Source organism: Podarcis filfolensis (assembly GCF_964270895.1).
Source record: "Podarcis filfolensis genome assembly, chromosome: 17".
Classification (NCBI taxonomy): domain Eukaryota; kingdom Metazoa; phylum Chordata; class Lepidosauria; order Squamata; family Lacertidae; genus Podarcis; species Podarcis filfolensis.
The window spans coordinates 10,926,670-10,944,041 of record NC_139621.1 but is presented as its reverse complement, the minus strand read 5'-3'; the positions used below and the strand labels follow the sequence as shown (position 1 = coordinate 10,944,041).

General features: G+C 41.3%; 1 protein-coding gene across 2 annotated transcripts in view; it reads right to left on the bottom strand.

Annotated features, from left to right (window-relative positions):
• CARM1 (coactivator associated arginine methyltransferase 1) overlaps positions 1 to 17,372 on the bottom strand; it is a 39,172-nt gene that overhangs the window by 21,047 nt on the left and 753 nt on the right. For both annotated transcript variants that reach the window (XM_083593467.1, XM_083593466.1), the window contains exons 2-5: positions 3,416 to 3,541; positions 2,886 to 2,992; positions 2,078 to 2,182; positions 1,322 to 1,432 (exon numbers count right to left, since the gene is read on the bottom strand). In XM_083593467.1, the coding sequence (XP_083449593.1) occupies positions 1,322 to 1,432; positions 2,078 to 2,182; positions 2,886 to 2,992; positions 3,416 to 3,541 (449 nt within the window). The remainder of the gene's footprint in view (positions 1 to 1,321; positions 1,433 to 2,077; positions 2,183 to 2,885; positions 2,993 to 3,415; positions 3,542 to 17,372) is intronic.

The window sequence follows — 17,372 nt, the reverse complement described above, 5'->3', positions numbered from 1 at the left end:
AAGGGCTTCTCTAACAGTACAGTCATACCTCGGGTTGCACAATTTCAGGTTGTGCACTGCACCGAACCAGAAGGTACCGAAACAGTTACTTCCGGGTTTCGGCGCATGCGCAGAAGCGCTGAATCACAACCCGCACATGCGAAGATGCGCAGATCGCAGGTTGCGAAAGCTGCGGGTTGCAAACGTGCCTCCCCCATGGATCACGTTTGCGACCCGAGCATCCGCTGTATACCAAAAACAATATTATCCCAGACAGATAGATAGATACTCAGGGTTGCTGCTTATGTCATTGTCAGGACTGGGGACATGGAAACAAGTTCAGCAGGAGGCTAAGCAGTTCATCTTGAACTTAAGCAATGAATTCCTCACACTGAGATGTCAGGCCAGAATCAGATGCTTTGTTGACTCTTTTTGTCATCTGCTCCCTGTTGGACTGGTAGCAGCTGCAGTTCAATCTTTTGGACCAGCAGCGGAGGTGGTGCTGCAGTTCCAGATAGCTGCCACAGCGTGCAGTGTTAGAAACTGAGATTATTAATTATTATTATTTATTATTATTATTATTTGCAAACTTGCAGCAAGGATTAAAATGTCTCAGGGGAAGTAATGAACTAGAGGCCCACCAGCATTTTAGACATATGCAGAATCAGCCTAATTTGGGTTTAGCCCTGTTCCGATGAGACATCACTTCCAACGCTAAGTCAGAAATAACAATCCCACCTTCACAAAATGGCTGTGGAGAAAATTTGGAAACGTGGGAAATTTGGAAATGCCTCCCCAAAACTCAGTACTAGAAACATGGGACATTCCCTACAATATATTCACAACCAGACTGTGAAGTAAGTTAGGCTGGTCCAAAGTGAATTTCATACGTGTGCTCAAAAACTTTCCTCTGGACTTCTCCCCATCTTGACCTTCGAGATAATCCGAGCCAGATCATCATATAAAACGCACACAAACCGGAGGAGCTAAGAGCATGGGAAGTCAAACAAAGATTTATGATTTGGCTTAATATTTGGACTGTTTTTAATGTGGCCATTATTGGATTGTTAATTTGGAAAACTTCATAAATATTATTTAAAATAAATAAAATGCACATGAGCAAACTGATTGTATGGGGGGGGGGAGATTATTAATTCCACCCTTGCATCGAAGCCTAGTTTCTTCTCAATGCCTAAATCAACACCACTTGCTCTTTATAAGCATAGAGCAGCACAAGGAAGAGAAGGGAAACTGTCCTGTCAGCTGCAAAATGTCAGCGTTTGTGACCTGAGTATGGGTGGATCCCCAGAGGCTTTTCCATAAGCCTTTAAACATCACTGACCTCTGCATGTTGAGCCATTGTACTGGCTTCCACTGCATAGATTTTTCTTGCTCCGGCCTGTGCTGCGAAAAACGACAGGATGCCAGAACCACAGCCAACATCTAATACAATCTGGTGGGGAAAGTGAACAGACAAGACGTATAGTCAAGTCACTAAGCATAAGCAAATTCTCCCTCCTCCCGAATGACTTTGTAAATTCATTAAATATTTGTATAACAGGAAGTTAGTATGTAACACAAATTCTAACCAAACCAACTGCAAAATTCTAAAGTGTGGAATATTTCCATCTTTGAAGGAGGCAGTTCCAGTGCCCAGAGATTTTAAGTGGAAGTGTCCTCATATCAGAGAACAAGCCAGCCAGCTAGAAGCATTTAAGCATAAGACTTCATTCTATGACTTGCCCTGACCTAGTCAACATTTCTTCACTGACCCTGGAATTCCACTGCCCAGCGGTGGTGTACAGACAGAATTTCTTAGGATTCAGTTCAGGACCCTTGCCATGGGCGTCAGGCCACATCTATTTTTAAATTTAATGTTATAAACTGCTTTTCAAATGCTCACATGTTATACCACTTTTCAAATATGCGAAATAGATAACATTTATTTTGAACACAGAAGAAATGCAGCCTGGGTGTGAAACTTGCAGACATTTGGTCTTGCCTTTCACAAACTCTGCATTATTAGGAGGTGCCTGTACTGCTTGCATCACAAATACAGGATGCACTCAAAAAGTGCCAATAGACTCCACCCCCTTACCTTGTCTTTAAAGTCACTGTGGTTCTGCAGGATTGCTCGCTGGTATGTGCCTGTTCTGACATAATCCTGCATCATATTTTGCTGCTGAGATAAGTATCCATAAAACTAAAGGGAAACAAAAAGCCTCTGCTAAAGCCGGTAAACATTTAACTCGAAGAAAGAAGCACCTCACTCAATATAAGCATTCAGTATCCAAAATGACAGCAGTGCTTACGAGTCATTGCTACCAGAAGAACTCACTTCTTGCACTCACTCTCTCTCCATGCGACAGTGCTGTGGAAGCCACTTGGAAATATTAAATGCACAGATATTGCCAGTGTGTAAGCCCTGGTAATTTTAATTTGAAGAACTACTCTTGACACTACGCCGTCCCAGTTTCTGACAACGACCAGGACATGCATCCAGCAATCTGAACAGTTGCAATTAAGGCCCAAGACCTCAGGATTTTGAAGAAAGCTGTGCCCACAGTTTGGCCAGTTCTTTGAATGCTTTACAGCACATCGAGAATCTATGGAGGTTTCCAAGTAGACAAAGTTCTGCTCATCCTCCTATCATTCAGCCCTTAACATACAACTTTTGCTTTCCTTCCCAGAATTCCAAGCCTCCTCCCCAAATCCCTACCTCAACAGCTGAAAAAGTTAATGAGTAGCAAACAAGCAGACACACTCAATTAGCAGAAGCCCCTTGTTTACCAATAAGGAGCTTTAAAAATCTCCAACTTGCAAGAGACATACATTTGGAAATGAACACAAGGAACTTATGGTGACACACCAGAAAAAAGCATCAGCTGTTGAACTCACCCACCTACCTGAAAGTACTGCACAGCAGAAGACTCTTCTGTACGCTCACTGAACACAGACTGCTCAATGTTGTGGCCCCGACAGTTTTTCAAGATATTATAAAATGAGCAGAAGTCTAAAAGAAAAGTCAAACACGGCCTGTTTAGTATTCAAATGTCACTGTTCAGACCCAACACAGAACTTGGAGAACTAACAGGCAACACACTTTCTGGGGGATGGAGACTAGGATGGCAGCGAAATGAGAGGGGCAATCGTCTCATATGCTATGTTGAACCTATATGGGCTATTAACATAGTATCTAGCCCTCTGACTGTATAAAGTTTCACAGCCTCAGCAACAAGCAAGTCAGAGACCACATAGCACCCTACAGTCAAGGCACTAGCATTGCAGATGAGACCATATAAAATGTATCTGGTGCCATCTTGAACCCAGCAAGGTTGTTTTCTTCTGAAGTTGTTTTTAAGGAAGCAATCTGGAGTTTCACAGCCCCTTGAGCAGCAGACGTACATAAATCAAACACAAATCTGGTGGTACGTACCACTTGGCGTTGCGAACTGTATAAGGACGCTATTACACCCCAGTGTAATAATGAAAGACTGCTTGCCCACTCGACTGCATTCCGTCTCCTTCGACACAGAACACTTGAACACGCAAACATCATCTTCTGTGGAGAGAAAGGAAGGAAAGAAGAAAATAGATCAGTGGCTCCATCAAATGCTGAAAACATATGTCTCCTAAAAGATGGGACACAAGGGCAAATATCTCATTTGAGCAGCACAAGTTACCCTTGTGTAACTGAACGTCCCCCACCACCACCACACACACCCTAAATCTGTTGTGGGGTTTCCTCTAGCCCTCTGGAGCAGATCTGTGACTTCAGCAGAACAGGGACTTCTGCAGAAGCAAGAACTTGAATTTCAAGAACTTCCTAATCTTCATTACAGCAATGAAATGCCTCACTACCTGTAGCCATTCCCTACTGATATTCAGTAAGGTGAGTAGGCATCTGTTAGTTCACATCAACCATATTTATATTAGTTATTGCCCCACAGTCCCCTTTGGTGGGTCACTTTGAAGAAAGTTCATAAGCAGTCAAGATTTTTTTGGTTTGGATTATAGGAAACTGAACCCAAACCAGTGACAGGCTTTTGCTTCATTTATCTTTCATGCACTCAGTGCCCAGCATGTGCAAGGTTTGCAACAGCAAACCTTGCAATAGGTTTACAATTCGGTTTTCTTTGTTTTGCACATTTGCTACAGTGAGGGAATTCCTCCAACCTATTTTTTTTTTATCTCTTATGCTTGCATATGTTCATTCATGAGAAATTTTTCCCACATGGTAAATTATATTATCTCCCTGGCAGATGTATTGCTTAATTCTCAAGTTGTGGTTTGTCAGCAATCTTCTCTCATATTCAGCCCTCCTTAAGGTGGCAGTTAGGCAGCTAGTTAGTATTTGTGAAAGTTGTTTCAGCCATTTGTCATATTTAGTTTTCAAATGATAATGTATAAGGATGTTTGCAAAAGTATATGTTGTCCCAACTACCTATATTCATGATTTGCTTTTTTACATATGTTTAGAACAATGGATTCAATGGTTATATACCCTATACAGCAACATCACAGTGGGCTCCTCTAAAAGTAGGTAGTTCTTACTCTTGCACTCTTTTGAGGCTGTAAAATGTGTTCTCAGTATTAATTCAGGAAAAAGATGTGCATCAGCTATGAGAAATTTTGGAGAACAGTGCCTAGCCCCCTAATACTAATTAATCTTATATAAACAAGAAAAAATGAATAACCCACTGTAGATTCCAAGTCAATCCAAACTCTTCCTAAACAATCCATTCAGGGTGCACTGTGGGCTGAACAAGTTAATCACATGCTGGCAAAGGTTAGCAAGCAGAATAATTTATTCTGTCAACAGTTTAACAGTTTTGGCAATACTCTGTTCAGACGCTAGTTCACTTAAATCATGGCCTGAGGAAAAGCAGCCCTGAGCATCTTTTGAGTCAGGATGGCTTGTCAAAAGAAAAGGGGGAAAGGAAGGAAGAGGGTTCACCTCTGTCTTGCAGCATCTATTCAGCAGTGTTTGCATCTGCTGTGGATCATTATGTCTGAGTGTCAAAGAAATTATTTTGATGTCAAAGTGCCTTCTCCAGTAGGGCTCTCTCCAAACCCTTAAAACATATGGAGAACCTCTGTCCCAGGTAACTATCGGAAGACTACGTCCATGACCACCAAGCATGTTGCAGAACCACAACTGAATTCACAACGAGGCAGCAGAAGAAAACTCAACTGTTTCAGCAAATGCTGATGTTGGTTTTAGCTAAATGTCCTGTTATTTTTATGACAGAACTCTTGTGGCAGAGCAAGCTGTCTTATATGCAGTATTCAAAGAAATCTGACTAAGATTTCATAAATATATTTCAGGAAGCAGTGAGAATAAATGCAATAGCTGAGCAATGTCATAAAACACAAGCCCGGAATGCAGTTGAAAGCCAGTAGTCAAGGCCTACATGTCTTTTTGCGCTACTGAATCGTTGCCAATTTAGGTGCACAACTGTGAAATTTCTATTTTGTTCTATATTCACACGTAAAACTTGAAAAGTACCCGAATTTCCCAGAAACAAGGGCTGATAGTTACTGGAAAGAACAACGTTTTTCCATGACCTGGAAAGTTTACTTGACAGGGTCTAAATATACGTTGAAACATATCATGATGCAATGCATCTTGCATTCCCTTCCTTTTGAAGACAGGTGCTGGGTTAAACTGGGGTTCACATTTGAAATGCTCAATAGTGTTCAGAACACTCCAGAATAAAAAGTGGCATGCCTGAGTCATCAAAGACAGCACACGACTTTCTGTCTCGCATCTTTTGACAGGGAAATGGGTGCAGGGATCAAGATGGGTTTGTTCTTTTAAACTGGGCCTTGAGCAATGTACCAAATCCCATTCTAATATTTCAAGGCTCATCTTGAATTCAAGAGCTCAACATACTATACCATAGAAGGCCCAGAATCCTACCCTGAGTGGTTCAGAAAAGAAGGCCCCCTCCTTTTAATATGAGGTTGAATATAAGTGGTTACTCGAGTGACAAGATCAAACATAGGAACACTTTCCTTAAAGAACAAGATTCTGAATGCTGGGACTTCTAAATAATATAATTCTGGGACCACATCAATCTCAGTTATTCCTATAGTACAAAAAAGAGTGCTTCCTGGAAATGAACATTCATTTCCTCAGTTGGAAAGGAGCACCAGGCTGTGGGCACCACACACATTCACCCTCACAACCTCAAATTGCCCCACAGGCAAGCATTCACTAGGGAAGCATTCAGAATACAAGCACAGAATGTCACAGAATACAAACACAGCATCCTTTTGGTAACACCAGTGGGCACTCTTGTAATTTATTTTAGTTTATCCCAAGCATCAAACTGCCCTCTTGGCTCCTGTATAATAAATGAATGCAACAACCAGTGCAAAACTGTCTGAAATTGAGGTGTAAAGGCATTGTGCAATTTTTAAACTAAGAGTTCAGAGAGGGACCTGACAATTTTGAGGTGGTTTTTTCCTTTTGTTTGTTTTTTATTCTAAAGCTCTGCTCATTCCCCTGGACAGATTATGGCATGTTGTGCTGGGACAAAAAACCGAGAGGACAGGATGGAGGTGAAGAGGAAGAAAATCAAGAGTTCCACCAAGCAATCTCCCTGCAACACCAAGAGCTGCCAATTCAATGACAGGTCAGAGACAAGGCCATGAGCTCAGTTGGAGTCATTTTACTGCACAATGTAGTAAAATTAACACAATGAGGCTTGGTCTCCCTGAAGACATAAGCAGCCAGGATAGGATATGAACAATGCCTCAGACTGAAATTGACTGGAAAGGCAAGGGTTAGCCCAAGACAGGGAGGGGATAAAAATCCCAGAGCAGTTGTGTGCCTTGCAAAGAACACAATTCAGATCCTAGAAAAGAGAGCCCTGCCTTTTCAAGATTCTGCTTTTGAAAGCTATTCAATGTAAATGTCTCTCATGCACATTAATTAAGCTGTCAAGCTGGGCCTCCAAGTTCTTTGTGAGTGATAAAAGGGGCACAGCAGATGTGCCCTGGGCTTCCATACACTGAGCACAAAAGGGCTGAATGCTTGGTGAATTCAAAAAGGCCGCCAGAGCTTGTCACATCAGAGCTGGATTCATGAGATGAGATGCTTGCCTTGCTTCCACTCCAGAGTCCAGCTTTCTTCTTCCAATAGCAGGCATATTCCAAGGGTGCAGCTTGTGTCTCACCCACCTCCCAAGATTTTATCTATGCTAAGCTCCAATGCTAGTACTGCAAATCCAGAAAAAGTTGCTGCATTGGAAGACATTCTTCCTTGGGTACTTTCTCTGTGTATTCCCAGCAAGTGCCAGGCTTAAATACAGAAGAGGAAAAATCAAAGACTGTTTATGTTATTATGTGATTGTTGTTCACAAAACAGGAGAAGCATCTGGAATAAGCATAAGCAATCCAAATACGGCCAATTTAGATTTTACATTTCCCAATGTTTAGGCTCATCTCCCTTACTGCTGTGAAACGAAATAAAATACTTTCAACTTGTATTACAATGGTAGTGGTATGCCTCAGACACATTATATTGTGGTATGCCTCAGGCACCATTTCCCCAAGCAATCCAGAGAGTTGCAAGCAGAATAGTCCATGAAACCAAAGGCTGATCCTCACCCGCTCTGTTACATCCCAATAATCCTTTCCCTAAATAAAGATTAGTGGCTAGGTGCCTCACACACCACTACACCAATCCCAGCAACCAGGAATGTGTGGATGTCACTGGGGAACCAACATGGTTGTACTTAGTTCAAAAACAATCTGTAATCATGTTCTGAATATGATTTAAGTAGGGCATATATGGAGCAAGCAAGAGAGTAAGCATGTCTCTTAAGGTGGCTACTTGTCCTGGGAAAGTGGGGGGGACACCTCCTTTTTGTACGACCCACAGTTTGAGAAGCACCAAGGAATTTTAGTCCTCAAAAAAGCAGATGGTAACAGCAGTCACAAAATTAAAAGATGCCTGCTTCTTGGGAGAAAAGCGATGACAAACCTAGACAGCATCTTAAAAAGCAGAGACATCACCTTGCCAACCAAGGTCCGTATAGTTAAAGCTATGGTTTTCCCAGTAGTGATGTATGGAAGTGAGAGCTGGACCATAAAGAAGGCTGATCGCTGAAGAATTGATCCTTTTGAATTACGGTGCTGGAGGAGACTCTTGAGAGTCCCATGGACTGCAATAAGATCAAACATCAATTCTTAAGAAAATCAGCCCTGAGTGCTCACTGGAAGGACAGATCGTGAAGCTGAGGCTCCAATACTTTGGCCACCTCATGAGAAGAGAAGACTCCCTGGAAAAGACCCTGATGTTGGGAAAGATTGAGGGCACAAGGAGAAGGGGACGACAGAGGACGAGATGGCTGGACAATGTTCTCAAAGCTACTAACATGAGTCTGCCCAAACTGTGGGAGGTAGTGGAAGACAGGAGTGCCTGGCGTGCTCTGGTCCATGGGGTCACAAAGAGTCGGAAACGACAAAACAACAACAACAATAAAATACAATAGCCCTTTTAGGTGCCACAAGGCTCTTTGTGCATCTTGCTGTAAAGGTACAAAGAATACTAAATAAGGAGAAAGGGTATGTTAGTGCACACAACACTACTCTAGCCAGTGCTTTTTACATAACCTATGACTTTTACTTAAAACACTTGCAGACAGTGTATTTATCCTAGATGTACAGAGGGCAGAGCCCAATCAAGGTTGTCTGTCACTAGCATATCCAACCCACCACAAGTGTCAGTCACACATTCATCCCTTTCCCCATGTCGCTACTCTGTACAAATGAAAAAAGGCTACGCAGAAACTTCAGCTAATATTTTGAGTGTATGCAAAATATGCAGATTTACACATGTAGAGACTTCAATCATGAAATCATTACTCTGCTACAAAACACCCATGACTTACACGCCAATGTACTGGGTTGATTCCAGTGCTGCTCGCTCTGCTCACACAACAGACTTCTGCTTGCACAACAGGACGTCTCCCTTGACCCATCTCCCTGGCAGCACCCCCTGCCCCACAGTGCACCGCCAAAATGTGTTCCAGAGGGTTGGGGGACAGGCTGGAGCAGATGGTGGGGGTATCATACTGCACAAGCATGACGTCACTCACAGAGAATTGGATATAACACACTGCATTTAAAATGCTTTGTTTAAAAGTTAAAAGCATTAGTATTCAGTAGTTTCATTTCACAGAACAGAATTATGGGGATTTTCTACAAAGGATATTCTGCTAATGTTAATGAGTAATAGGATCAGTGCTGGGGTACTGGACAGCTGTGGTCAATTACTGCATGAAACCAAGAAAGCCCTTCTGCAGATTGGCAGGCTGCCTTTCTTTGCATCATGGTGTCGTCTGAATTTGAAAAAGCCAGAGAGGTAACTCCTTGCTCCCTAGCCATCTTAGATTATGGCTACACAGACCTTGTCTGAGCTCCCCCAGGGTTCTAAATAAATGCCAAGAACTATGCAATCCTTTGATCAATGACATACATTTGAACACTGTTAATAGCTTAGAATTTAATTTAATATGCATAAATCCAACAAAAAGTGAGGCATGCTTAAGCCAACTGAAAGAAATGGAATTAAGCATACCTATTTCTCCACTGGATTTCGGTCACAACTTAACTTGGGTTTTGTAGTAATACAATTCTACTAAAATAATTAACTGCATTACCTAAAAACGTAAAAAAAATCAACTGACAAGGTTTTTTTATGGCCAACCATATTGCTTTCACTCTTGCTTATAGACCCTGAGACCACTACAATGAGTTAAATGGGTAGAATTCAATTATAACAGGGATTCTAACTATGAATGTATCACAACAAAAACTCCCTTACTGATAGCAGTTATGCAGTGATTACTCCACCTGACAGCGTGGTGTAGTGGATCCATGTTGTATATGGATCAAAGAGATTCAGCTTCAATTTTCTACTAGGCCAAGTCATTATCTTTCAAGAGGAATAGCGAAGCAAATGTATGGTGAACTGAATACAAAGGAGATACCTTGGAAACTAGAAGGAAACAGAAAAGATTGATGCCTGTCTGAACATCTTCAGACATATGAGTTTAATGTGTTAGCCAAGTAAAGGAAGCAATATCCAGAGCCCAGATAGTAGGCCACAGAAGTTGGGACCAAAGTGAAATGAAATGACATGAAGCACCTTAACTATTACATCTGTATCTCATTCGATAACTGAATAGTGGATAAGGTACTTGATTTCTTCCAGGTTTGGCTCCACCACTACAGGCTGAGCTGGATTCTGGCTATTGCTCCATTTACTTGGCTAACAAATATAAACACATAATACTTCAGGTTTGTGGGCTCAAAGCAGGCATTGCTTTTTAGCCTTTAGGCCAAGACCTAATACCAAGCAGTGTGCTCAGGGCAGGCACCAATCTTTTCTGTTTCCCTCTAATATCCACGTATATCCTCCTCTTTAGCAGAAACAACATCCTCACCAATACTTCGCATTTATATGATGCTTTGGAGGAGTCAAAGGATTTCACATGTTTTACCTTGCAACCCATGACGGAAACAAGATTTGCACAAGGTCTCCCATCTGCACAGTCCAGTCTGGACTCTACACTACACTAGCTCTCTAGCTCTCCCAGGTCTGCATTCTCCAACTCTGTATGCTACAGCAACACATACACAAGTTCTACAACCCAGCTACATAAAATGCAAATGTGTAAGAGGTATACAGTCCCTAAAATTCCCTTCTCCTCTGAAGAACTGGTTAAGTCCTTAGTTGTGCTAGGCAACAGTGGGCCTTTATAATGCATAACATTACTTAAACAGTCCCAGTAAAGAACAACAGAATTTAGCTAAAATCTGCAGAAGCATTAAAATTGTACAGGAGTCATTACTGTAATTCTTAAATACTAAATAGTGCACGGGCGGGGAACACACATTAGTCTAATGTCTACCCAGTCATTTAGAGCTAAACTCCAAACCAATAACGTTCATAAGGAACAATCAAGCAACCTTATGTCCCTGTCTAGTTGAAGTTCATTAGCTACATATGTGGCAAGTTATTTGGAAGGGAGTACCTGCTGGATGTCTGCCAGGGTTTCTATTACACTTGCTTGCTGCTGTGCTGAATTTCTACTGGGGGACTCGCTATCTTTACTTTTCTTGTAAAACTGATACAATCTGTCTTCTCAGTATAAAATTTACATAGAGTATCTCTTGGGTGAGGGATAGAAAAGTTCAAAATTTCAGAAAAATCAGGTGGAAAATGCATGTTTAAATCATGAAGGCAGAAATCCCCCTCCCTCTATATATCAGAAAACTAACAAATCTGAGTTCCAGTTTATGTCTGAAGGCAATCGTATGTGACGTTCTCATCATCTTACACGCATATTGTGGTATTCAACTACCATATTGCTGAAAGAGAAATTCAGGGCTGCACCTTCATTTTTTGAAACTCTCTGGTAGATGAATGAAAAAATATCAATTTTTATCTGATTTCTGTGAAATTTAAATAGCTTATTATTCACTAATAGAAAGCTCAGCTAACAGAATGCTAAAAATATGGTCACACCTTAGTTATACAAACGCTCCCTCAGCTATATGATCAATGGATACTAAGGATCTGAGTGCTGCTGGATTTCCAAGTAGCACTTAGCTTAAATAGTGAAGCAGGACTATCATCCGCATACGGTCGTAACGTATTTTGTTAGCAACTGGAAACTTTGCCTGATAACAGTCAGGCATTAGAAGAAACTTTCCAGTGATCAGATTGCACTACTAAACACCATTCCTTTCTTTTCTGAAACTACCAGGAACATGTTAAATAGACCTCTGGCCAGCTCTCACATTCCTAACTTTGCCCCATCCAACCAGAAAGGATGTGTCAAATCAATCAGCTGTCACTTTCATTCAACCCCAAACAACCACGGAAATATGGCTGACCGGACTGAGATTCCAAAGCAATTTTTTCAGTCCTGGCTGGCCTTACCATATTTTAATCAAGGTATTATAAGAAGCTGACCCAGTATTTCACTCATAAGGGAAATGTTTTCAAGGCATAAGAGGTGCCCCACACTTCACTATTATCACAAGCCCTGTTACTTGCCTGAATAAGGGTCACTTACTTACAAGTAAGAGCCTCTGTTTACATATTTTGGGTGGCAGTCAGGACAGTGGCATCTCTTTTAGATTTTGCATGCAGTTGTCATGGCTGTGATGGGTCGTAGGTGCCCAATCCCTGTCAAGCCCTTTCTACTAGGTGATGCCAACGTATTATGTTTGTGCTTAGCACATCTGTAAGGGGATCAGTTTGTGTATAAAATATATACTTCTAGTCCCTGAACTACCGTCAGCAGAGTGGCCCTGAGAAAAGAGACATTGGGAACCCCTGTTTTACAGCATTATTTTGGATAGAAGCCATAATTTAGTAGGAAATACCGTTTAAATAAGATCCAATAGTTCACCTGGTATTTTTCCTTTTGGTAATTAGAAAAAAGAAAAGTAAGTGGTAGAAGGAAAACAAGAAACTTGTTAGGGCTTAGAAAGAAACCTGGAAAAAAAGAGCTGTCAATTTCCCTTCAAATCATCTACTGAGCATCCCTTGAAATCAAAGTCGCAAGAGAAAGCTTAGGACGACAACATAGCAAAAACTGTTGCTTGATAAATAAACAAGCTATAGTATCCCTTTCTCAAGATGTGGAGTTAGTAGTTTGCCCACATGCCCACCAATACACTATGGACGGAGGTCTTTCTTGGCTTTTAACATGAAGGTTTCCTTCACAACAGATTAAACCTGAGAAACTACAGGCCCAAGCATCAGGTCACTTACCCTAGAAGGGTGGTTCCCAATTAGTGGTCTGCAGACCCAATGGGTCCGCGTAACCCAAATGGGAACCACTGCTCTAGAAGAATGTTCTGAAAGCTGCTGCTTGAGAAGTGAAGTTTTGTCTCCTGGTAACCTGGAGCAGCAGCAAAGCTTAAAGAATTCACTTTTGTGACATGGTTCGAAGGTTTATATTCCATGCTCTTTCCAGTTTTTTATATTTTCTTGAGTTGTTGATGTAATTCAGATTTTTGTCATCTTTACTCTTTTACATATTTTAATGTGGTTTTTTTATATTTGACTGCAGCCATTTTGGAGATCTTCTTGTTGAGGAAAAGAAATAACTTGTATCTATTCACTAAGTTACCAAAAGTCCAGTCTGAGGTTTGCAAGGTGTATCTAAATGTCAGCTAGCAACTAACTTCTACAAGAGGTGAGATGGGGAAAGTATACAAGGTATACTTTCAAGAATGCTGGTAATAGGTCTGGAGGGATAATATCAAACTCTCTTCTTTTTTATGTGATACCAGAATTTGCTGGTGGACACCAAGTGTGCAAATGCACCAAACAGCAAAATGACTGTTGCTGTTTGTTTTGCATTTGTTTGCATACTTCACAGAAAAAAATCAGTAAAGCTATATTATTAAAAAGAAATTCTGGTAATGGAGGCTGCAGATTGCACAGTATGTTTCAGCATACTAAAACCAAGCACTAGAGTATAGCGCATTATCTTATTTCTTTGTGCTCTCTCCTGTTAGAAGACAACACCAAATCTCAGAGTTATTTGAAGTAAAGTATTGTGAGGCTTGTGTCCAATACAATGTAGGCACTAAAAATGCCTAGTTAAGAGGTCAAAAACAGGGATCAAGGCAGTGGCACTTGCAAGAGAAAGCACCTCCCATAGCAGAAATCACTTCTGTTTTAGGCTGCACCCCTTGAGCCAGCTGCTTCTAAAATGGCTGTCACACTGCTCAGTGCTGGTAGTAGATATACCAACCAGTATACAAATTTAATTAATAATAATAACAACAACCTTCTCTGGAGTTTTAGATTCCCTTCAAACTGGATTTTGAGAAGCTGAAAAGGTTTCAGAAGACAGCTGGAAAGACCTATGTGTAGCCTAAAGAGAGGATTAAGGAGGACCCATGTCGAGTTCTCAAATGTTTTAAACAAAAGCAACAAACAATTGCTCTGCAAATTCACATCTACCAATGAGTTTGTTACACTAGTGCATGAAAGCAGATGTCAAAATATTTTCCTCATATTTAACCTAAACTAGCAACAATTCAGTAAAGCTGATGAACACCTAAGGGAAGTTATAGATTCTCAACCACCACACTGGATTTGTCAGAATTATACAATTCCTTCAAGATGGTGAGAGTAATCTACTGAAAAAGCAATTTTGTGTGTTTGGCTGATGGGTTCTATTAGTGGTGTAAGTCTTCAAGAGGGGGAAACCCTATTCAATCTAGGGTAACTTCCCTATGCCAATTTGGGTAAGTTGCAAAAGAAAGTTTTATGATACCCCAGACAGCAACCTATTTATTGCAATTTATTTTACTTGCATTTAATAAATAAATCTAAAAACTGAAACCGCCATGCTTGCCTAATATTGTATTTGCAATTGCATTCATTCATTGTTACTAATGACCTTATGGAGCAATCATTTTTCTGCAGAAAAATAAAAGCACTAGAAAAATGCCCACCCATTGTTGGGTCTCGCCTTGTTGGACAGCCTTGCAAGGAGTGAATCTTCCAGAGTCAAGCAAAAAAGAAAGCAGGCCTTTTGAAAGACAAAAACCTATTCACTTGGCAGCATTTGCACTCCTGAGTCCCGCAACCTTCCCTAGAGAAACCTGTCTCGTACATTAGCTTGGTGGTTTCTTGCTGTTCCCTGCTACACAAGAGAAGTATGTGGCCAGCTTCATGGGGGCTTTTGTTTCAATTTCAACCAGTTAACAGGTCGATTGTCATGGAGGCCATAAACTCCTAAGCCAGCACTAAAGAGTCATCATGTATGCTGAAGTTTACCAAAATTTCCACATCACTTGTCAGACCAACTAAGCCTGAACAGGGTGCCTGTTGGGCAACAGAGTGGTCAGTTCTACTGCAGCTGTATCCCCTGACCCTGCTATTGCAGGCCCAGAACACCAAGAGCTCACTTGGTATGCAAGCTAGAAAGGATTAGAGATCATGTATACGAAATATTCTGAACCTGTCAAGTCCAGCGCTGAGTTGTAGTCACCCTACTGAGGACTCATGATGCATTGTGTTGCAACACACAGGATTGCAGTGCTTTCATTCTAATAAAGTCAGTGGCTTCTTTCCACAGCTTCAAGTCTTTCAAGTCTCCCTGCAGTTGTCTCCGTAAGAGGCATCATCATCAAGCAAGAATGACAGCTAAAAGCACACACAGTCCACTCTGTGAGGCACTTACTGGCTAAACCTAGTAAGTGAGTATGTTCTCTGCAGGTCTAAATGCAGACACTTTACTAGGGCGCCCAATTCAAGGCTGATTCTGTTGTAAATATATGCACACCCATTGGCTGCAGCCTGCTCCTTCCTTCATTGATGTGAGCACATTAAAAGCCCTTAGAATGACAGCATCTTTGGATAACTTCCATGGTAACAATTTGGTCCCCTCTTGAATCACATACTCCAGTTTCATTGCACTTTCCCATTTTCTTTCTAATACTAGGAATCCTTTCCACCAATCATTCAGAGAACGATGCACTTGATAGAAGTGTTTCTGTCCCAGAAGCTAAAAGCCACTTGCACTACTCTGCTATGTATGACTGACTTGGGCTGCAATCTTAACTCCACTTACCTAGAAGCCCCATTGAATCGAATAGTACTTACTTCTGAGTAGACTTGGTTCAGCATTGCATTGTTACTTGGGAACCTGGAACTACAATCCTGTACACATTAGCAGGTCCTTTTGAAGGACCTAGCTAACTAAACATACACAAAGCACAGCATTAGGATGTCACAACTGAAGCGGAATCTGCCAGTGGTGTTGCAGAGTAGCTTAAACTGGGAGCTGCGAACTAGGAAGATCCAATTCAGATCTTATGCAGACATAAGCTCATTAGGCAACCTTTGACAACCCCAGCCTCAACCTGGGATGATAAAACTGGTCTATTTTACTGAACTGGATTACTAAGATAATGAACAGAAACTTTAAAGTACTATACAGTCACTAAGTATTGTTATTACAATGGTGTAAATACTTCTGAGTAGCCATTGCACCAGTATATGAAAACACTCTTAAAATGCCATTTGTATCCAGGACAAATGAACCTCATTACACATGCTTCTATAGTTTGATGACTGACTTGACAGTTCTTTCTTCTGATACTCAAAACAACCTCTTAACCCAGTTTCAAAAAAACCTGTCAGATTTTGGACCTGTTTGGCTTCCAGGCCAAAAATAAACTTAAGGATCTTCTCTACATTAGCCGAATTTTAAAATGCCCTATTCCAGTTTTAATCTCATGTACTGACCGAAAAAAATCTTTTAAAATCTTTACTTACCTGGCCTTTCAACCCATTTACTTTTTTGTCTTCTAAAATCACAACAGACATTTCACATTCAGCTTTAACCACTATGTCCCCCCCCCCAAAAAAAACTTTTTTGAAATCAGCTATTGATGTGATAATTTGAGAGAAGGCTTGGGGGAGGGGGGAATCAACTTCTACTACTTTAGTTAAGGTACTTCAGATGCTAGACAGACATCTGCATCTCTTTTTGAAGAACCAACTGGACTCCCTGCAAGTTTTCCATAAGACTATGAAAGCCTTTCAAGGCAACACAGAACTAGTCATCCAACAGGTGAAGTATTCCAAGAAACCAGTCAGCTTGTGTTTAAGAGCAAGAAGCAGAGACAGCCACTCAGCACAGACCAGGCAGATTACCACTGTCCCCACTTGGCCACAAAATTCAATGGGTGACCTTGGGCCAACCGCTGCCTCTCAACCTAACAACCCACCTTGCAGGGTTGTTGCGAGCATAAAATGTGGAGGAGCAGAATTTCTGTATTCCGTCTTGAGCTCTCTGGAGGAAAGGCAGGACAAATGCAACGGATGGCAAGAATAATGAGCGGTCACCCCAGCCCATTCCTTCAAAGGACGATGCCTGCCTGCCCCATCTTAAGAACATAAGGATAACCCCTGATGTATTGGGACAATTCAAGCCTGTCTGCCTGGCCCAGCACCAGTGCTTTTTTTTCTAAAAAATGTTTACAGGTACAGTGGTACCTTGGGTTACATACACTTCAGGTTACATATGCTTCAGGTTACAGACTCCGCTAACCCAGAAATAATACCTCGGGTTAAGAACTTTGCTTCAGGATGAGAACAGAAATCGTGCTCCGGCGGCAGCGGGAGGCCCCATTAGCTAAAGTGGTGCTTCAGGTTAAGAACAGTTTCTTGTTAAGTACGGACCTCCGGAATGAATGAAGTACTTAACCCGAGGTACCACTGTCCTCTCATTTTGACTCAAGGAAATCACCATTTTATAGTTCAAATCCTGCTAAATTAATATAGTAAACGGACAAAAGTACAAAGATTCACAAAATGTTTTGGGGTATGCATACCC